Source organism: Orycteropus afer, unplaced genomic scaffold (genome assembly GCF_000298275.1).
Source record: "Orycteropus afer afer isolate SDZICR_OR568_19922 unplaced genomic scaffold, OryAfe1.0 scaffold00227, whole genome shotgun sequence".
NCBI lineage: Eukaryota > Metazoa > Chordata > Mammalia > Tubulidentata > Orycteropodidae > Orycteropus > Orycteropus afer.
This window is the reverse complement of record NW_006921814.1, coordinates 927,368-948,373: the sequence shown is the minus strand read 5'-3', so window position 1 is coordinate 948,373 and position 21,006 is coordinate 927,368. Positions and strand designations below refer to the sequence as shown.

At 38.6% G+C, this 21,006-nt stretch overlaps 1 protein-coding gene across 1 annotated transcript in view; it reads left to right on the top strand.

Moving 5' to 3' along the window:
- The window catches only part of PTPN13 (protein tyrosine phosphatase non-receptor type 13), a 303,937-nt gene that overhangs the window by 115,858 nt on the left and 167,073 nt on the right, over positions 1-21,006 (top strand). Inside the window, exons 7-9 of the mRNA XM_042782048.1 lie at positions 9,016-9,111; positions 9,521-9,614; positions 17,666-17,888. Coding sequence (XP_042637982.1) covers positions 9,016-9,111; positions 9,521-9,614; positions 17,666-17,888 — 413 coding nt within the window. The remainder of the gene's footprint in view (positions 1-9,015; positions 9,112-9,520; positions 9,615-17,665; positions 17,889-21,006) is intronic.

Here is a 21,006-nt window from a genome sequence, read left to right as displayed (position 1 = left end):
ATCTTCTGTGTCTGTGTTAATTGGTTTCCCTTTTCTTTGTTGAAGAGGGTCTGTGCAATCCTTCTGCCTAGTCCGCCATCTTGCCCCGCCTGGGACTAACATTTCTTATAAGCATGACTGCATAGTAAATTTTGGCCAAGAAGTTTAATACGGTTACTTACAGCTGTCATACCATTACGTGAAAGGAACATAGCTAAAAACATTTTAGAAGGTATATTGCAGCATTCAAATGGTCACAATAAAAAATTCTTACTACTTCAATTAATGTAGATACCACCACCCCATCTTGAAAAACACATGCAAAAAGAAACGTCTTCCTGTGCCTAATAGTCATGCCATGATATAGTTTGTATATCTGGAGCATCAGTGCTCTATTACTGTAAGCCAGTAACACATCATAAAGCAATTCCCTTCCCCACAGGGATGGTACTGAGAGCATTTACAGGCCAGTAGTACTTCAAGGAGAAATTCCTGAGTGGTGCAAATGGTTAAGTGCTCCATAACTTGCAGAAAGTGTGGTTCAAACCCTTGCAGAGGCTTCTTGGAAGACAGGCCTGTCAGTCTACTTCTGAAGGTCAAAAGCTTGAAAAATGCTACAGAACAGTTGTACTTTGCACTTGGGGTCTCCATGAGTTCGAATTCCTGCAATGGCAACTAACAACACTTTATCAACAAGAGGAAGATGGTTTTTGGTACATTTTTAAGAGGGGTTAAAGTTTCATTTATTTGTCTTATAGAAGGAGCATAAGAATTGAAAAAGCTTACTAATTTAGTCAAAGTAAACTGAAAAAGAAGAAAATAAAATATAGAAGGGAGAAGAAACATGCACACGTGAAATAATGTAAGAACTGCTATGAAAAAGAAGAATGAAGAAAATCACAATTCATGGAAACAATGAGTCCTAGTGACTGGTACACCATCCAATCTGGAGCCTATATGACTATAAGACCAGAAGAACTAGATGGTACCCAGCTACCACTGTCATCCACTTGGAAGAGGATCTATGTAGAAGATCCTTGATAGAGAGGGAGAACAATGTGGTACAAAACTCAAAATCATTTGGAGGATAATAAAAAGGGGGGCAGACCAGTTTTGCTGGTCCAATAGAGCCTGGTGGAATCACTGAGACTATGGCCCCTAACTGCCCTTCAGGTCTGGAATGGAACCCACACCTGTGGTTTCCAGCCAAACAAAAGACAGGCATATGAGTTGAACATTTACCTCAAGCAGATATCTCCTTGGAGAGAACAGTCTCCAAGGGCTGCTTATGCACAGGGAGACAGCTCAGGGGGCAGGAGTGCATGGAGAGATGGACACAGGGAAGAGGTAACTATGGGGAGGAAGTGGGAGGGGAGCTGTTGCATTGTGGTAAACTGTGGTCAATGTCATGAGACAAAGTATATGTGAACTGCTGTATGGAAAGTGAATTTGCTCTGTAAATCTTCACCCAAATCACAATTATAAAAAAAAGAAGAAGAACTGCTATGAAGCCACACCAAAGAATGAAAATGTGAATTAACATTTACAATCTTTACCACCTCTTTGCAGACATAGTTGTGAAATAATTTATTCATTTTCTTTGTTCCTACATTTATTGCTTAATATGGGGCATGATATTGCTGTTGTATGGAATAATATCCAAGTGATTGAAAGTTTTCTACTCAGTTTACTGAACACTGAAACCAAACTTCACTGCCATCGAGTTGATTTTGACTCATAGCCACCCTCACTGGGTTTCTGAGGTGGTAAATCTTCATGGAAGTAAATTTCCTCGTCTTCCTTCCGCGGAGTGGCTGGTGGGCTTGAACTGCCAGGCTTCTGGTTAGCCTTAGGAAGTGCATCACCAGAGCTCTCTAGGCATCTTGTAACTTCCTCTTTCTTTTGCTTTTTAAGCTATTAAAACCATATTGCCTCTCTAAAATTTGAGTCCTATCTTGACCTTTGATGGTGTTCTTGGCCTGTATGTTGCAAGGCCAGGTTTGTAATTTGGTTAGGTTTTCTCAAAAAAGTCTCTCAAAAATTTAGCTTGAGGATTTTATAACAATAAAATAGAAAATACTTTAATGCCTCTTGAAATAGCAATGCTTTCAAAGTAATCATTTAATTTGTGTATAGTGTCTTATGCTCATTTAATTTAAAGTGATATTAAATAAAATTTTTGCTTGAAGCCTTCAATCTTTTCTATCACATTAACATTAAACCAGAGAATTAAAAAATAATAATTTATTATTTTATCATGAGATTTCTCTGTGATAAAATCAAGTCATTTAATAAAATACTGGTCAATATTTTGATTTTTAAGTCTAAAACCCTTTCTATTATAGTATTACTTGATATTCATGCTTATTATTTAGAAAGCGAGATACACTAAGGGTCTGCTATAGTATGTCCATTCAGGTAAATACTGCTGTAGGAGCAACTCACTTCTCTATGAAGTCCATGCTCCATGGAACGAGAATGGCCATACTTCATCTGACCTACTTTGGTCATGTTGTCAAAAGGGACCATTCCCAGGAGAAGGATATCATGCTTGGTAAAGTGGAGGGTCAACAAAAAAGGGGAAGCCCCTCAACAAGATGTATTGACACAGTGGCTGCCACGATGGGCTGAGGTACAGCAAGGATTGTGAGACTCGCCAGGACCAGGCAGTATTTCATTCTGTTGTGCATAAGAGTGCTATGAGTTGGAGCCGACTCGATGGCACCTAATAACAACAACATCAAGTCCGTGGCCAGTAATCCTCCTACTTCTCCCATCTGTTTGGAGCTTTGTCTCAGCACGGCCCTCCAATTCCTCCAACCCATCATTCCCAAGCTGTTTTCACAGGACTGGTTCCCATGGTGAATTTTAACTAGTTCATTCATTAATTTGTTCGTATTTGTTCAAAAAATCTTTGTTGAACACCTTCCAGCACAGGGAATAATTCATTATATGAATTCCCTGTTTGCATGTTTTCAAGCTAGTCAAAAAGAATCTCTCACCACCTTGATCATGCCATCCTTCAGTTCTAGGTGTTTAACATGATCTACTTTCTCTTGTCGGTCAGTTTGTCATACTGTAGTGACTTGTGTGTTGCTGTGAGGCTGGGGGCTATGCCACCAGTATTTCAAATACTAGCAGTCTCACCCACAGTGGGCAGATTACAGCAGAGCTTCCAGACTAAGACAGACTCAGAAGGAAGGGGCCATCCACTTCTCAAAGGATTGGCCAGTGAAAACATTATGAATAGCAGTGAAACACTGTCTGATATATTACTGGAAAACTTTAAGAATAGCCCTGAAACATTGTCCTATATAGTGCCAGAAGATGAGATCCTCAGGTCAGAAGGCACTCAACTTATGACTGGGGAAGAGCTGCCTCCTCAGAGTAGAATCAACCTTAATGATGTGGGTGGAGTGAAGCTTTTGGAACCTCCATTCACTGATGTGGCACAACTCAAAATGAGAAGAAACATCTGCAAACATCCATTAATAATCAGAACATGGAATATATGAAATATGAATCTAGGAAAATTGGAAGTTATCGAAAATGAAATGGAATGCATAAAGATCAATATCCTAGGCATTAGTGAGCTGAAATGGACCAGTTTTGGCCATTTGAATTAGACAAACATATGATCACTATGCCACGAATGACAAATTGAAGAGGAATGGCATAGCATTCATGGGCACAAAGAATGTTTCAAGATCTATCCTCAAGTACAGTGCTGTCAATAATAGGATAATAGCCATACACCTTCAGGGAATACCAGTTAATACTACTATTATTCAAATTTACATACCAACCACCAAAGACAAGGAAATTGAAGATTTTTGCCAACTTCTGCAGTCTGAAATTGACCAAACATGCAATCAAAAAGTATTGATTATTGCTGGTGATTGGAATGTAAAACTTGGAAACAAGAATTACCAGTAGATGGAAAATACGGCTTTGGTCATAGAAATAGCACTGGAGATCACATGATAGAATTTTGCAAGGCCAATGACCTGTTCATTGCAAATACCTTTTTTCAACAACATAAATTGTGGCTATACACATGGACTTTGCCAGATGGAGTACATAGGAATCAGATCAATTACATCTGTGAAAAGAAGCGATGGAGAAGCTCAATGTCTTCAGCCAAAACAAGGCCAGAAGCTGACTATGGAACAGACCATCAACAGCTCATATGCAAGTTCAAGTTGAAGCTGAGGACAATTTAAACAAGTCCATGAGAGCAAAAATATGACCTTGATTATGTCCCTCATGAATTTAGAGACCAACTAAGGAATAGATTTGATGCATTAAATGCCAGTGATGGAAAACCAGGGGAATTGTGGGATGACATCAAGAACATCATCCATGAAAAAACAAAAGGTCATTACAAAGACAGGAAAGGAAGAAAAGATCAAAATGGATGTGAGAAGAGACTCTGAAACTTGCCCTTGACCGGAGAGTGGCTAAAGCAAATGGAAGAAAGGACAAGATAAAAGAACTGAACAGAAGATTTCAAAGAGCACCTCAAGAAGACAAAGTCAGTTATTATAATGAAATGTGCAAAGGCCTGGAGTTAGAGAATCAAAAGAGAAGAACATGCTCAGTATTTCTCAAGCTGAAAGAACTGAAGAAAAAATTCAAGCCTTGAGTTGCAATACTGAAAGATTCTATGGGCAGAATATTGAATGATGCACCAAATATCAAAAGAAGACAGAAGGGATACATAGTGACTGTACCAGAAAGAACTGGTCAATGTTCATCCATTTCAGGAGATAGCATATGATCAAGAACCAATGGTACTGAAGAAAGAAGTAGAAGCTGCACTGAAGGCACTGGCAAAGAACAAAGCTTCAGGAATTGACAGAATACCCATTGAGATCTTTCAACAAAGTGACGCCACACTGGAGGCACTCACTTGACTGTGCCAACAGATTTGGAAGACAGCTACCTGGCCAACTGACTGAAAGAGATCCATATTTGTACCCATTCCAAAGAAAGGTAATCCCACAGAATGTGGATATTATTGAACAAACTTGTTAATATCACACGCAAGTAAAATCTTACTGAAGCTAAATCAAAAATGGTTGCAGCAGTATATTGACAGAGAACTTATAGAAATGCAGATGAATTCAGAAGAGGACGTGGAACAAGAGATATAATTGCAGATGTCAGATGGATCTTGGCTGAAAGCAAAAAATATCAGAAAGATGTTTAGTTATGTTTTATTGACTGTGCAAAACATTTGATTGTGTGGATCATAACAAATTGTGGATAACATTGAGAAGAATGGGAATTCCAGAACACTCGATTGTGCTCATGAGGAACCTGTACATAGACCAGGAGGCTGTCATTTGAATAGAACAATGGGATACAGCATGGTTTAAAATTAGGAAGGGAGTGTGTCAGGGTTGTATCCTCTCACCATACTTATTCAGTCTGTATGCTGAGCAAATAATCTGAGAAATTGAACTATATGAAGAAGAGCCTGGCATCAGGATTGGAGGAAGATCATTAAGAACCTGCAATATGCAGATGACACAACTTTGCTTGCTGAAAGTGAGGATGGCTTGAAGCACTTATTGATGAAGATGAAACACTACAACCTGCAATATGGATTTCATCTCAACATAAAGAAAACTAAAATGCTTACAACTGGACCAATAAGCAGCATCATGATAAATGGAGAAAAGATTTAAGTTGTCAAAGATTTCATATTGCTTGGTTCCACAATGGGAGCTCTGGTGGTGTAGTGCCTAAGGCATTTGACTGCTAACCAGAAGGCTGGTGGTTCAAACCCACCAGCCACTTCTCAGAAAGAAGATTGGACAATCTAGTAACAGAGATACCGCCTCGGAAACCCAAGGAGGAATTGCTGTGAATTGAATCAACTAGACTATTTCTTGAGGTTCCACAATCAACACCAATGGAAGTAGCAATCAAGATATTAGATGACGTATTGCACTGGGCATATCTGCTGCAAAAGACCTCTTTAAAGTGCCGAAGAGCAAAGATGTCTCTTTGAAGACTAAGGTGCGCCTTCTCCAAGCCATGGTATTTTCAATCACCCACATGCATATGAAGGCTGGACAGTGAATAAGGAAGATCAAAGGAGAGTTTCTACAATCAATGCCAATGGAAGCAGCAGTCAGGACTTTAGATGACGTATAGCACTGGGCAAGTTGGCTGCAAGGGACCTCTTTCAAGTGCTGAGGAACAAGGATGTCTCCTTGAGGACTAAAGTGTGCCTGACACAAACCATAAAATTTTCAGTCACCTCGTGTGCATGTGAGAGCTGGACAGTGAATAAAGAAGACCCAAGAAGAATTGATGCTTTTGAGCAGTGCTGGTGAAGAAAGCTTAAAGTACCATGGACTGCTAAAAGAACTAACAGATCTATCCTGGAGGAAGTGCAGCCGGAATGCTCCTTGGAAACAAGAATGGCCAGACTTCGTCTCACCTACTTTGGTTATGTTGTCAGAAGGGACCATTCCCTGGAGAAGGATGTCATGCTTGGTAGGGTGGAGGGTCGACGAAAGAGGGGAAGGCCCTCAGTGAGATGGATTGACACAGTGGCTGCGACGATGGGCTCAAATATAGCAGGGATCATGGAGCTGGTGTGGGACTGGGTGGTGTTTCGTTCTGCTGTGTATAGGGTTGCTGTGAGTTGGACACAACATGATGGCACTTAACAACAGCAGCAACAATAACAAAGAAGAGTTGATGCTTTTGAGTTGTGGTGTTGGGGAAGAATACTGAAAATACTATGAACTGCCAGAACTAACAAATCTGTCCTGGAAGAAGTGCAGCTGGAATGCTCCTTAGAAACAAGAATGGCGAGACTTCGTCTCACCTACTTTGGTCATGTTGTCAGAAGGGACCATTTCCTGGAGAATGATACCATGCTTGGTAAAGTGGAGGGTCAACAAAAAAGGGGAAGGTCCTCTATGAGATGGATTCACACAGTGGCTGCAACGATGGGCTTAAGTATAGCAAGGATTGTGTGCTGGTACATGGCTGGGCAGTGTTTTGTTCTGTTGTACATAGGGTCGCTGTGAGTCAGAGCCAACTCGATGGCATCTAACAAGAACAACAACAACTTTCTCTAATTCTGAGAAAAAGCCACAAATCTATTCTGATTGATTCTGCTAAAATTTGTGCATTCCAGCCTAGTCTAAACCCTTATGGCTGCATAAAGCTTTCATGTGGTTTTTGCTGGCTCTTCACATCTGGTAATGTAGTGCCTAAAACATTTGACTGCTAACCAGAAGGCTGGCAGTTCAAACCCACCAGTCACTCCTCAGAAGGAAAATGGGACAATCTTCCGTAGTAATACTGCCTTGGAAACCCAAGGAGGGGTTGCTATGAGTTGGGTTCAACTCCATGGCACATAACAACAACACATTTTCAGAATTTCCTTACTCTTCTCAAGTTCTCAGCCCTACCTATGCCTCTATCTGTTGGGTTCCCAGGTAGTGATTCACTTGTTATTAACAGGAATAATGTAGTTTTCTGACATGAATATTTTGGGATTCCTTCTGTATCTTTACCCTTATCATCTTCCATCACCTCTTTCTCTTAAGAAGAGAAGGGTCTTCTTCTTTGCCAACATAATCATTCCATGACATGCTCAGATTTTCATTTCTGTAAAGTTTACTCCGTATAATGGGAATTATAATGAGAAAAGTAAGACTGGAGAAAAGAGAACCTAGGAGACTATGCAGTAGTCCAGGCGCTAGATGAATGGTGATCTATCATAGCAACAGGGGGATGAAGAGCAGAGGATGAGTCAGAAATGTTTCAAAGATAGAATTTAGATTTTAGAACACACTTGCCTCCTGGGTCAACCTTTCTACAGAGCATACTCTGTACAACCTTAGCAGTGCCCCACCCCCCAATGTTTATTCATCTCTTTCTGGTGGAATTGAATTGTTAAGTATTCCTTAGTGAATTAAGTGTTTGCATACTTGCCACCTTCTACATTTTTACATTCTTAGAGTTTGAGACTGTGTCTTTGGATTTCCTATTCCATATAGTACCTAAGGAACTCTGGTTGCACAGTAGTTAAAGAACTCAGCTGCCAACTGAAAGGTTGGCAGTTCGAACCCACCAGGTTCTCCATGGGACCATAGATTTACAGCCTTGGAAACCGTGTGGGGCAGTTCTACTGTGTCCTGTGGGATTGCTATTAGTAGAAATTGACTTGATAGCAATGGATTTGTTGGGTTTTTTGTTTTGTTTTTCGGTTTTTATAGCACCTGACAGAATTTTACACATTATAAACATTCAAAAACTGCTCGTTAATATGATGCTTAGATAGCATCCACTGTGTTCTACAGATGTCTTGGAAGAAAGGCTTGGTGTTTTACCTCTGAAAAGTGAGCCTGGAAAATCCTATGGAGCACAGTTCTTCTGTGACACATGATGTGGAATCAACTCAAGGCATCTAGTTGTGTTCTAAAAGCTTTACACATGTTAATTTATTTATTACAACAACCCTGTAAGGAATACACTGTTGTTATACTTACTTCATAGCAAGAGAAAATAAGTCACCAAACCAACCCACTGCCATCCAGTCGATTCTGACTCATAATGACCTTATAGGACAGAGTAGAGCTGCTTCCATAGGATATCCAAGGGGGTAAATCTTTATAAAGCAGACTGCCTCATCTTTCTCTTGCAGAGCAGCTGGTGGGTTTGAACTCCTGATCTTTTGGTTCACAGCTGAATGGTATAAACACTACCCCACCAGAGCTACTTAAATGAATCACAGGTTAAATTACTTTCCTAAGGTCCTACATCCAGAAAGTGATAGAGATGAGACTCAAAATCAGAAAGTTTGGTTCAGGCGTACAACCTCTTAGCCATTATTCCAAACTGCCTCAAAATTGAAATCACATTGTTTGAATACAGCCTAGGGGTTGACTGATTTAAAGCAACATGTAAAATGTTCTAGTTTCACAAGATTAAATATGTTTTATTTTATTTTTGTGGAACACCTAACGAGTTTGCTTTGCAATGTTTTTGTTTTAATCCTTTTAGAACCAATTGGAAGATATAAAACTTACCACAGTGATATCTTTAGTACCTCCAGTGAAAGTCCATCTATTATTTCCTCTGAATCAGATTTCAGACAAGGTGAGAGTCATCTGAAACAAGCAAAATATTGTTTTCAGGAAACTATGATTGTTGTTGTGGTTTGATGTAAGTGGCATTGTGTTGAGATATAAGTATCAAAAAGAAAAATTCTGTATAAATTTTTTAAATAATTAAAAACTGCCAGTTATTCATTTTAACAGTATTATAGGAACTTAAAAGCACTTTCATCAAAAAACTATGCTTTCATTTTCATCATAGAAGAAATAATTCATTGTCTTTAAAAATGACATGACTTATATCAAGAATTTAATAACATGCCATTAAGTTGGTTATTCAAATATGATTTATAAAAGTTGCATTATGTGTCTGCTAAATGCTTGAATTTTAAGTAAGATTACTTTCATGTTTCTATCACCTATGTCATTATTCCCTTTTCATTTACAATTAGTGAGAAGAAGTGAAGCTTCAAAAAGATTTGAATCCAATAGTGATCTCCCAGGGGTAGATGAAACCCCAAATCAAGGCCAGTCACAAAGACCAAGGTATGTAATATGAAAAAGTAGTAATAATTATTTCCAGTGGCAGGTTTTTGTTCTTCTTATTAGAATCAAGGAAAAAATTACTACTCTCTTCTTCTCTTTTCTCCATTTTCCTTTTTTCCCTTAGCTCCCCTTCTCTTTCTGACAAATTAATTCAGGTATGTGAAAGATATTTCAGTTGTTTGAGTTTTAAATAAAGGCAATCCCTGGGTTACGAATGTCCAACTTATACACAACCACATAGTTACAAATCAACCCCCAGAAAAGCCTATTATATTGAAAATTTGAGGTACATGCAATGATTTGTAATGAGAAGTGGTGCTACTTTGGAATATGCATCATAACATTATTATTTTTATTATTTGTATTATGTTAAAGATGTTTTAGTGTGTCGAAGTGTTTCTTTAATATTTTTTATGCATAGAAAGGTGCACTATATATTACATACTGTAGAAAAAAGTTTGACTAACTGACGTCAGGTACAAATCCTGCCTGTTTGGACTTATATACAAATTTGGTTTAAAGACAGATTTGGAAATGGAATTCATTGATAATCTGGGAACTGCCTGTATTGGAATATTTTGATATCTGGATTGGCTCTGATTATTGATAGCTTGTACTTGATTTTTTAAATTGTCAACATGAATACAAAATTGTTTATTGACACTTAGCAAGGTGAAGGTATGCCATTAAAAATCTTCAAGATAGTAAAGCTTGATTTCTAAAGGGGCAGAACCTCTTACAAAAGATTGAAACATGTCGTCAACCACAGGCTTTTAGTGAGCATTATTGTTGAATGAATAATGAATAGATTAGTACTCTAACTTATATTTTAGAAAGTTAATCATTCACTACATCTTTCATGGCTTGAACAGATGTTATCTTGTATTTTTCAAAAGCCAAATTTGGTATGTTTACAGTATTTTTTCCATATTAAAATGCTTTTTTATAAGATGTTTGGCATTGTTCTTGGGCTAAGCTTAAAATAGTCGTATTATAGCTAGTATTGATATACTTTGCTTAAACTGAAGAATGTCAATTGTGAATATATTAATATGTATCCTTTTCATGTACATACAGATTCCTTACATGAAAAACATTGCTAGTCATAAATACTAATCTGAAATGTGTAGTGTGATGTTAAAGAACCAGAGGTTGCTTTAGATTTTACTCCCAAAATATGGGAATTCCCTTAAACTGGGTATTTCAGTTCTTTTAATTTAAATGGCACTAATTTAAATGGAAAGAGGAACTCTGGTGGCATAGTGGTTAAAGCACTTGGTTGCTAACCAAAAGGTCAGCAATTCAAAGCTACCAGCCACTCTATGGGAGAAAGATGAGGCAGTCAGCTTGTGTAAAGATTTACAACCTTGGAAACTCTATGGATCAGGGTCTCTATAAATCAGAATTGACTAAATGGCAGTGGATTTGGTCTTGGTATAGGAGAGAACCATTTGGATATTAACACATATTTGCCCCTAAACTAATTTATTCTGGCAGATACTGTTTTATACCTATAAACTATTAATAGACCAGGTGACCCTAGCCATGTAATTAAAACAGGTAATTGATTCAAGGTTTAGACTCCAAATAATTAAATATATTGCATTCAAATTATTCCTTAAATAATGTTCATGTTGTTATTATATTTCTTTTCTCTTCTCTCTTGTGTCTTTTAAATTATTGCATTTTTTTTTCTAAGTAACAAAAAGGTTCAATAAGCATTCATTTACCTAAAACAATATTAAACCATTGTTTGTGTTGATTTTGGTAATGTTGAACAAAGAGGTAAGAGACCAAGATGGAGTTGTACTTGATATTAGTTTTCTTAATGAAGCAAAGCATTTTAGGATGAACAGCACTAAGAAGCCAGTACTAACTTGCACTAAGCTCAATGCTGAATTTAGAAAAAAAAATTAAAAATTAAAAAAAAAAAACAACCTTTTCTCTATATATCTAATTTGGAGGAAAACTATGAATACTTAATATGTTGCACTTTTAGCTTGATGGAAAGCAGGATTAGAGAAAATAATTGGAAGTATGTCTTAATGGTTGATTTACAGTCAATTTATTATTGGTTCACTAGTTAGCTAAAGGTAGCATTGATGGCATAGTGCCTAAGGCATTTGACTGCTAACTAGAAGGCTGGCGTCCAAACCCACCAGCTACTCCTCAGAAAGAAGATTGGGCAATCTACTTCCATAAAGATACCGCCTTGGAAACCCAAGGAGGGGTCTCTGTGAGTCAGAAACAACTCGATGGCAGTGAATTTCTTTTGGCTAGTTAGTCAAACAGCTGTTCTTCCAAAAAGTAAATCATTTTCTGAGCCTTATTTCCATTTTCTTGACAAACTCAAGATTTTGAGACGATCTTTCTTTGGATTGTTTCCATATTTCAACGAAACATTAACATTCAGGCCACCTTAGCTCACCAAATCCACCAAATTAGAATAATCTAAAGCTCGTTCCACACTTCCTGGGAGGGGAAGAACATACTCTGGTCTTTATGGCATCTTAGTTAGATACTGACTGGAAATGGGGAAAAAAAAATTGAAAGAGAGGTGAACTGTTGGATGTGTGTATGTTATTTTTAATGCAAGATGCTAAACTCTACTTCCTTTCGACTAGTCCATTTTCCTTTTCCTTTCCACAGAAATCTGCATTAATTAACATACTGTCTAAATTCCTTATTCAAGTGCAGACCTTTCTGAATGTGTACAAACATTTTTGGTAATATCCCTAACAAGCTAGTACACAGTCAGAAGACCCTGTTTTGTTCTTTAGGTCATATATTTGTGAATTCTATAAATAGTACTGCATTTCTACATGCTGCATGCTTATTTATAAAAATTTCCATTCACTTTAGCTAGAATGAAATGACAAAACAGATCCACATAGTGCTATTGATTTGTATCACAGAGGGTGGGGGAGGATTAACAGGAATTTATGAGTCAGATGCAATAGAATGAGTAATTTTCAGATTCTGAGCTATCAAAAGTGTCTTTCAGCAACCAAAAAGGATATTCAAAGCTGTTTTTCAAAGAGGAAGCCTTTTTATGTATTAACTTTTGAAGTACAGTTTGTACATAGAACATTCCCACTGCTGCTGTGTCTGTCTGCTTGATGAGATAACTTTTTTTTTTTTTTATGGCTCAAAACAACCTATTCATTTGTTTCAAATGATCCAGACTTTCTGGGTTTTTTTGTGTTTTATTTTGCTTTTTGTTTCTCAAACTATAGGATTTCTACCAGAGACTGATTAGAGAGAGATAACATAATAGTCGTTTTTGCTCTACCTTTTAGTATCTTTACTGCAATATAATTTGAGCAAGAAGGCAAATATATTTGCTAGAATTAAAATTTAAGTTAAAATGTATGGATTCAAATTCTTATTATTATTACCTTTGGCTCCGATTAAGAGAGTCATAAAATTATATTCAGTCATTCACTTAACAAATATTTACTGAGCATTTACTGTGTCTAGGTACTTTTAGGCACTGGAGTTAGTGTTGTGAACAAGGCAGAGAAAGTATCTCAAGGGTCTTTGTAGAACTGAGAATAGACAATACACCAGAAAAACATAGTAATGGAATGCCAGATAGTGATGGTGCTTTGAAGAAAAGTAAGCAGGCAGAGGGGAATGAGGAGTGCAGGGCTGTGATATGAGTTCTATTTTGCATTGGTAACGTGATCGAAGAAGGCTTCTAAAGAGATGACATATGAACAGAAAACTTAATGAGGTGAGGGAGTGAATCATGCAAATATCAGTAGAAAGAGGGGTATTCCAGACAAATGGAACAGTAAGTGCAGAGACTCAGAGGCATGAGAGATGTGTCCATTTTAGAGGAATATTACAAAGAGCAGCATGACTAGGGCAGATTGAATAAAGGGCAAAGTGGATGATAACCAACTAATCAGGACTCAAATCAGGTATCCCAGAAGGTAACCAGAAGTACCTCTCAATGAAAGATCACCAGAGGTAACTAGGACCCAAATAAGACTGCAGAAGCTAAGATGAGCACTTTGGATATTATTCTAAGTGCCGTGTAAAACTTGGAGGGTTGAAAGCATGGAGAACTGTGATCTAATTTACATTTAATGGGATTTTTCTGGTCATTTATTCAAAAAATATGTTGTAGCAGTGAGAGGCCAGTTGGCGATTATAACAATCCATTTGAAATGAGCACAGCATAGACTAGGTTGTTAGTGATGAAGAAGGTCAGTATGGATATCTTCAAGACTGTGTCTTCAGGATTGACTGATGAATTGATGTGGGGTTTGCAAGAAGAATCAAGGATGACTCCAATTTGTGTCCTGAACAACTGGTGAATGATGGATCCATCTATTGAGAGAAGGTTGGAGGAGGACAACTATCAAGAGTTTAATTTTATACAGTTTAGGTTACAAAAACATCCAAGGAGAGGGCTCACTTAGGCAGATGAATAGAATTAGATTTTAGAGGAGAGACTGGAGTTGCCAATATACACTTGCAAATTATTGAAATATATAAGGTATTTAAAAACATGTAACTATAAGAGATCACCTAGGTGATATACATAGAGTATATGTGGAGACTAGAAAAATCTAGAGGCCTGAGTGCCTTGGTAGTCTAGCATTCAAAACTTCAAACCTGTGAGTGGAAATGATTCTAAGTCATAGCAACCCCATAGGACAGAGTACAATTGTCCCATATGGTTTAGGTTTCTAAGGCTGTAATCTTAATGAAAGCAGATTGCTACATCTTTTTCCTGCAGAGCAGGTAATAGGTTCAAACTACCAACATTTCAGTTAGCAGCCAAGCACTTAACCACTGTGCCACTAGGATTCCTTAATCTGGCATTAATAGATTAGAAGAAGGAGCCAGCAAAGGAAGACTAACAAGAAGGAACCAGTGAAGTAGATGAAAAATAAGAGTATGGTTCCCCTGAAGTTAAGTACTATATTTCAAAAAGGGGAAAGGTTGAGCAGCTATGTCATATGATGCCTTAAAAAACAAACAAACAAACAAACAAAAAAAAAAAAAACCTCACTGCCATCAAGTCAATTCCGACTCAAAGATAGCGACCGTCTTTGAGTTTCCAAGGTAGTAAATCTTTACGGAAGTAAATTGCTCAGTCTTCCCTCTGCAGAGTGGCTAATGGGTTTGAACTGCTACCCTTCTGGTTAGCAGTCAAATGCCTTACTCTCTACAGCACTAGAGCTCCTATATGATGTCTGTTGTTGTTGTTGTTGTTGTTAAGTGCCGTCGAGTCATTTCCGACTCATAGCGACCCCATGCACAGCAGAACGAAACACTGCCCGATCCCGCGCCAGCCCCACAATCCCTGCTATACATGAGCCCATCATTGCAGCCACCTTGTCAATCCATCTCATTGAAGGCCTCCTCCTCTTTCATTGACCCTCCACCCTACCAAGCATGACATCCTTCTCCAGGGAATGGTCCCTTCTTACAACATGACCAAGATAGGTGAGACGAAGTCTGGCCGTTCTTGCTTCCAAGGAGCATTCTGGCTGCACTTCCTCCAGGACAGATCTGTTAGTTCTTTTAGCAGTCCACGGTACTTTCAGCATTCTTTGCCAGCACCACAACTCAAAAGCATCAACTCTTCTTCGGTCTTCCTTATTCATTGTCCAGCTCTCACATGCATACGAGGCAATTGGAAATATCATGGCTTGTGTCAGGCGCACCTTAGTCCTCAAGGAGATATCCTTGCTCCTCAGACTTGAAACAGTTCCTTCGCAGTTGACTTTCCCAATGCTACACATCGTCTAATGTCCTGACTGCTGCTTCCGTTGGCATCGATTGTAAAACCAAGTAATGTGAATTCTTTGACAACCTCAATCTTCTCTCCATTTATTGTGATGCTGCTCATTGGTCCAGTTGTGAGGATTTTTTTTTTTTTTTTTATATTGAGACGTAATCCATACTGCAGACTGTATTCTTCAACCTTCATCAGTAGGTGCCTTAAGTCATCCTCACTTTCAGCAAGCAAAGTTGTATTGTCTGCATATCTCAGGTTGTTAATGATTCTTCCTCCAATCCTGATACCACGTTTTTCTTCATATGATGTCTAGAGATCAAATTAAAAAAAAATTGGAATTCTCCTTAGGGTTTGACAATATTCATGGAGACTGGTCATTTTTGTGACCAGTTTTGGTTGAATGAAACCAATTATTGTTGCGTCAGTTTTGTCTCATGGTGATACCGTGTGTGTCAGACTAAAAATGTGCTCCAGGGGATTTCCAGTAGCTGGTTTTTCAGAAGTAGATTACGAGACCTTTCTTCCAAGGTGCTGTTGGGTGGACTCAAACAAACTTTCAGTTAGCAGCCAAGCGCATTAACCATTTACACCACTCAGGAGCTGCTTTGGTTGAATATTGGAGATTAAACTTGATTGGCCTGAGTTCAAGAGAGAGTGGGAGATGAAATGGAGATAAAAGTTTAGAAAGCAAATTTGAGGAGATTTACTATTTAAAAAAAAAAGCAAAAAAATAATGGTTTGGAGAACTGAAGGGGAAGTGGAAAAAAGGAAGATTCCCCGCCCCCCCAAGAAATCCTACAGTATGTTTGTATGCTAATGAAAGTAACCTAGTGTATGAGATTGTTTATGTAGAAGAAAGGATCATTATAGGAGCACAGTAGGGAAGAGGGATGGAATCCCACGCACAAGTGGAGATTTTGGCCTTACAGGAAATCCACACATTGTACCAAGACAAAAGGCAAAACAGGTGGATATAGGTTTGGAAAGTTTGGTGGTAGAGGGATGAGGAAGTTATTTTCTGAATGCCTCTTATTTAACTAAAAAGAAATGAAGGAGGATGTGTAAGAGAGTATTGCAAATATGAAAAGAGAGGAGAAAGAAGAAGTTATAAAACAGTTCTCTCTCGAAAAAAGAAAATGATTATCAGGCAGTGGTAAGGGCCCAGTGAGATCAGTCATCATGATTCTGTGGGTTCGTGAGATTTGAGGTTGTATACAAGGGAGTCAATTCAATGCTGGGGCTTTGAATCCAATCAATATAAGAGCAAGAGAGGGGTAACAGCCAGAAAGTGGTATCATCAGTGGATTAAAGTCCTCACAGAATTGATTAAGGAGACCCTGAGAGCCCCTCCAGGCTCACTTTAACTACAGCTAAACACTAGACTGTTAGCTGAAAGGTTAACCATTTGGACCTACACTTGGTTCCTTGAAAGACAGTCCTTGCTATCGGCTTCCAAAAGTCACAGCCTTGACAACCTTAAGGAGCACACATAGTTCTACTCTGACACATGGGATTTCCATGAGTCAGAATCAACTTGATAGCAACTAACAGCAGGGTCCATGAATTATTTGAGTGGGGGTCTTAAAGGAAGTGAACTAGAAGAAAAATAAGACTATATGGAGAATTGGGAGGTATTGTAAGTGAGTCAGGGCCAACTCAATGGCACCAAGGGCAACACATTTATTGTTAATATGTATGGCCATGAAAATAGGTGACTGGCAGCTGTGGGAAGGAGGCCAGAGTGCTGGAAGAACTCTCATTTCATGTATGACAGGAGTAATAGAAGGGAAAAAGATTGAGAGGCACTTAAATCTTTAATGAGTACGAGAGAGTGAGCGAAAGAAAAGAACAGAAAGTCTACAACAAAGTGGGTAGTGGTTGATATGATTTCATGGGGTGTACTTAGAGGAGCTGAAGAGGGGTCAACAGTGGTCCAAAAACTGAAATAAGAGTTGAGAATCTCCATCTTCCCTCCAGGCTCAGTGGTACATGTCTATAGGAATAAAATAGTCCCAACTTCAGAGAAATGCATGAGTAGCAGTCTTCAGTAGACAGCTGGAATATTCAGAGAACAGGTGGAAGATTTAGGTCTATCCATGAAAACTATGACAGCATACACCACCAGAACATTAGAAGTAGGACTGAAGTGTTCTTCTGTATTGCAAGGAATGTTTTGAAATGAAAAAATCAGATGTCTTTAAATGCTTGATACCTTAACATTGTGTTTTTTTGATTACCTCTAAGATAATTGTTTTCTTCTTAACACTTAATTATTTTCCTTTTTTCTATATAGCAGACAATATGAAACACCCCTAGAAGGCAACTTAATTAATCAAGAGATCATGCTAAAACGGCAAGAAGAAGAAATGATGCAGCTGCAAGCCAGAATGGCCCTTAGACAGTCTCGATTGAGTCTGTATCCAGGAGACACAATCAAAGCATCTATGCTTGACATCACCAGGGATCCCTTAAGAGAAATGGCCCTAGAAACAGCCATGACCCAAAGAAAACTTAGGGTAAGTTGATTCTCCAGGTTATGGCATTTAAACTTGGTCTTGCAGTTAACTGTTAAGCAAAGTATTTTTAAAAAATTGTTATAGGTATCCTAAAGTTGCCTGTATATGAAAATGAAATCCCATATTTCCATTGGGGTTAGCTGATTTTACTCTGATAATGCAGCTTTTTCCCTGTTCTACTTTGAGAGCTTTCTAAGTGAATTGACTCATTTTCCTCCTCTGTATTGGACAGTGTTTCTGGAGTATGCATAAATTTGCGCAATAATGTATCAGACAGTGTTTCTCTGCTATTCATAAGGTTTAACCTGGCCAATTCTTTGAGAAGTGAATGGCCTCCTCCTTCTTCTTAGTCTGTCTTAGTCTGAAAGCTGGGCTGATACCTGTGCAACAGGTGTACCCCACTGGGTTTGAAACACCAGTGGCACAGCCTCAAGACTCGCAGCAACACATCACCATAGTAGGACAAACTGACAGACAAGTTTGTCTCCCTTAGCTGTTTGAAACCCCTCTAAGCACCCTTACCTGGATCCCTGCGGTTGACTCCTCGATCTGTTCCTATCCTCTTTGCCTTTTCTGACCTCTCCTTCCCTTCCCAACTCACTCCTTGTGGGGGTGGCCTGGATTCTCTGTCTTCACCTGGGTCCCTGAGGCTGACTCCTCGATCTGTTCTGGTCTCCTTTTCTTTTTCTGTCCTCTCCCTGCTTCCCACCTCACTGCCTTTTCTTAGGTCCCTGGAATCCAAATGAGAATGCTATCACTTCAAAATCCAAAATGGTTGCCACTTGTAAACATTAAAAATGCCTGCACCCTCAGTCACTTTAAATATCCAAAATGGCCACCACTATAAACATTCAAAATGGCTGCACCCTTGGTCACTTTAAATATCCAAAATGGCCACCACTTGTAAACGTTCAAAATGGTTGGCTGCACCCTCGGTCACTTTAAATATCCAAAATGGCTGCCACTGTAAACATTGAAAATGACTGCACCCTCAGTCACTTTAAATATCCAAAGTGGCTACCGCTTGTAAGTAAACATTCAAAATAAGAGAAAAAGGCATAGAAGAAAAATAATGAAGAAAAATGGGAAAAATGCAAAGAGAAAACAAGGAACGGGGTTAGCCATGAGAAAAAGAATACAAATTTTGCAACCAGCAACAGGGAAAAGAAAAAACCTGAAAACTAGGACCTGGGAGGGGAATAATAGTTAAAAGGTCAAAAGTATTAATAATAGTTGTTGTTGTTTTGCTGTCGAGTCGGCCCGACTCATAGCGACCCCTCCTTGGGTTTCCGAGGCAGTATCACTACAGACGTAGGATTGCCCAACCTTCCTTCCAAGGAGTGGCTGGTGGGTTTGAACTGCCAGCCTTCTGGTGAGCAGTCAAGTGCCTTAGGCACTATGCTACCAGAGCTCCTATTAATAATAGTAGTAGTTTTTAAACAGACAAAGGCAAGCAAACTAAAAACCAGGGGAAAAAAGGGGGGGGGGAGGGCAGGGCAGGGCACCTAGGCTCCGTCCAAGCACACAGAGTGGAATGGAGTGCCTGTGGGCCCAGAAGGTGGGTGGGAGTGGATGATGGCTGAACCTCCGTTCACCAAGCAGGTGTGGGGTATAAGAGTAACAAAAGGGGAATGTCACACCTTTTCAGTCTTCCAGGTCCAGAGTTTCCTTGGGACTTCTCGGATATCTTCTAGAAGCTAGAAGTCTGAATTCCAGGTGCTGGCTCTCAGGGAGGTTTCTCTTTCTATGTGGGCTCAAATTTAGTAGACTAGAAGTACCAATTCAGGCTGCCAGCTCGAAGAAGGCTTTCTTCCTCTGTTAACTAATGTTACTCAAGTGCTCTGTAGATGTCTATACGGTCATGTTGGTTGATCATATTGTTCAGTTCTTCTGCATCTTTGTTGAGTTTCTTCCCATTGTTCTATCTTGTATTGAAAGTGGTGTATTATAGTCTCTGTTTGCCAAGTGCCTAAGGCAATTGACTGCTAACCAGAAGTCTGGTGGTTCAAACCCACCAGCCACTCTGCAGAGGCAAGACTGGGCAATCTACTTCCATAAAGATTTACCACCTCAGAAAGCCAATGGGTGTTGCTGTGACTCAGAATCAATTTGATGGCAGTGGGTTATAACTGGATTTTGGGTTTTATCATCATGTGTGTTAATCATTGGCTGTTGTTTTCCTTTGTTGGTTCTCTTTCTGAAGAACTCCTTTTTTATCATGTCTTGTAAGGTCGGTCAGGTTTTAACAAATTCCCTTAATTCTTGGTTATCTGGAAATATCCTAATTTCACCATCATATTGGAGGGACAGTTTTCTGGGTATGCAATTCTTGGTTGGAAATTTTTTTCTTTCATGGTTTTATATATATATTATCCCATTGCCTTCTCTCCTGCATGGTTTCTGCAGAGAAATCTGAGCTTAGTCTTATTGGTTACCCTTTGTAAATAACTTTTTGTTTTTCCCATGCTGCTGTCAGGAATCTTTCTTTGTCTTTGGTTTTGGTGAGTTTGATGATGATGTGTCTTGGTGATTTTCTTTTGGGGTCTATTCTGTTTGGAATTCATTGAACTTCTTGAATGGATATATTCTAATCTTTCATCATACTAGAAAAATTCTTTTCTAAAAAATATTTGACAATTTTCTCTGTAGTTTTATTTGTCTGTTCCTGTTGTGGAATTCCAATTACATGTAAGTTGTTCCTCTTGATGGTATCCCACATGAATCTTAGGTTTTCTTCATTTTGTTTTGATCTTTTATCTGATTGATCCCTTAACAAAGTAGTATGGAGGCATTTGTCTTCAATCTCATTAATTCTGTCTTCCATTGATTTGATTCTACTCCTTTGCCCATTCACTGTGTTATCTAATTCTTAAATCTTAGTACTAATCTTCTGGATTTCTATTTGTTCTTTTTGTATCATTTCTAATTTTTGTTTATTTTGTCAATTTTTTCTTGTATGTTTTCCTGAATTGTTCTAGAGTTTTGTCTGTGTTTTCCTTAATTTTGTTAGTGTTTTCCTTGATCTGCCTCTCAATCCATTGAAGTACCCCAATAATATTGTTTTCAATTCCTTATCAGTAAATTCCAATGATGTTTCTTCAAGGATGCTTTCTTTTTT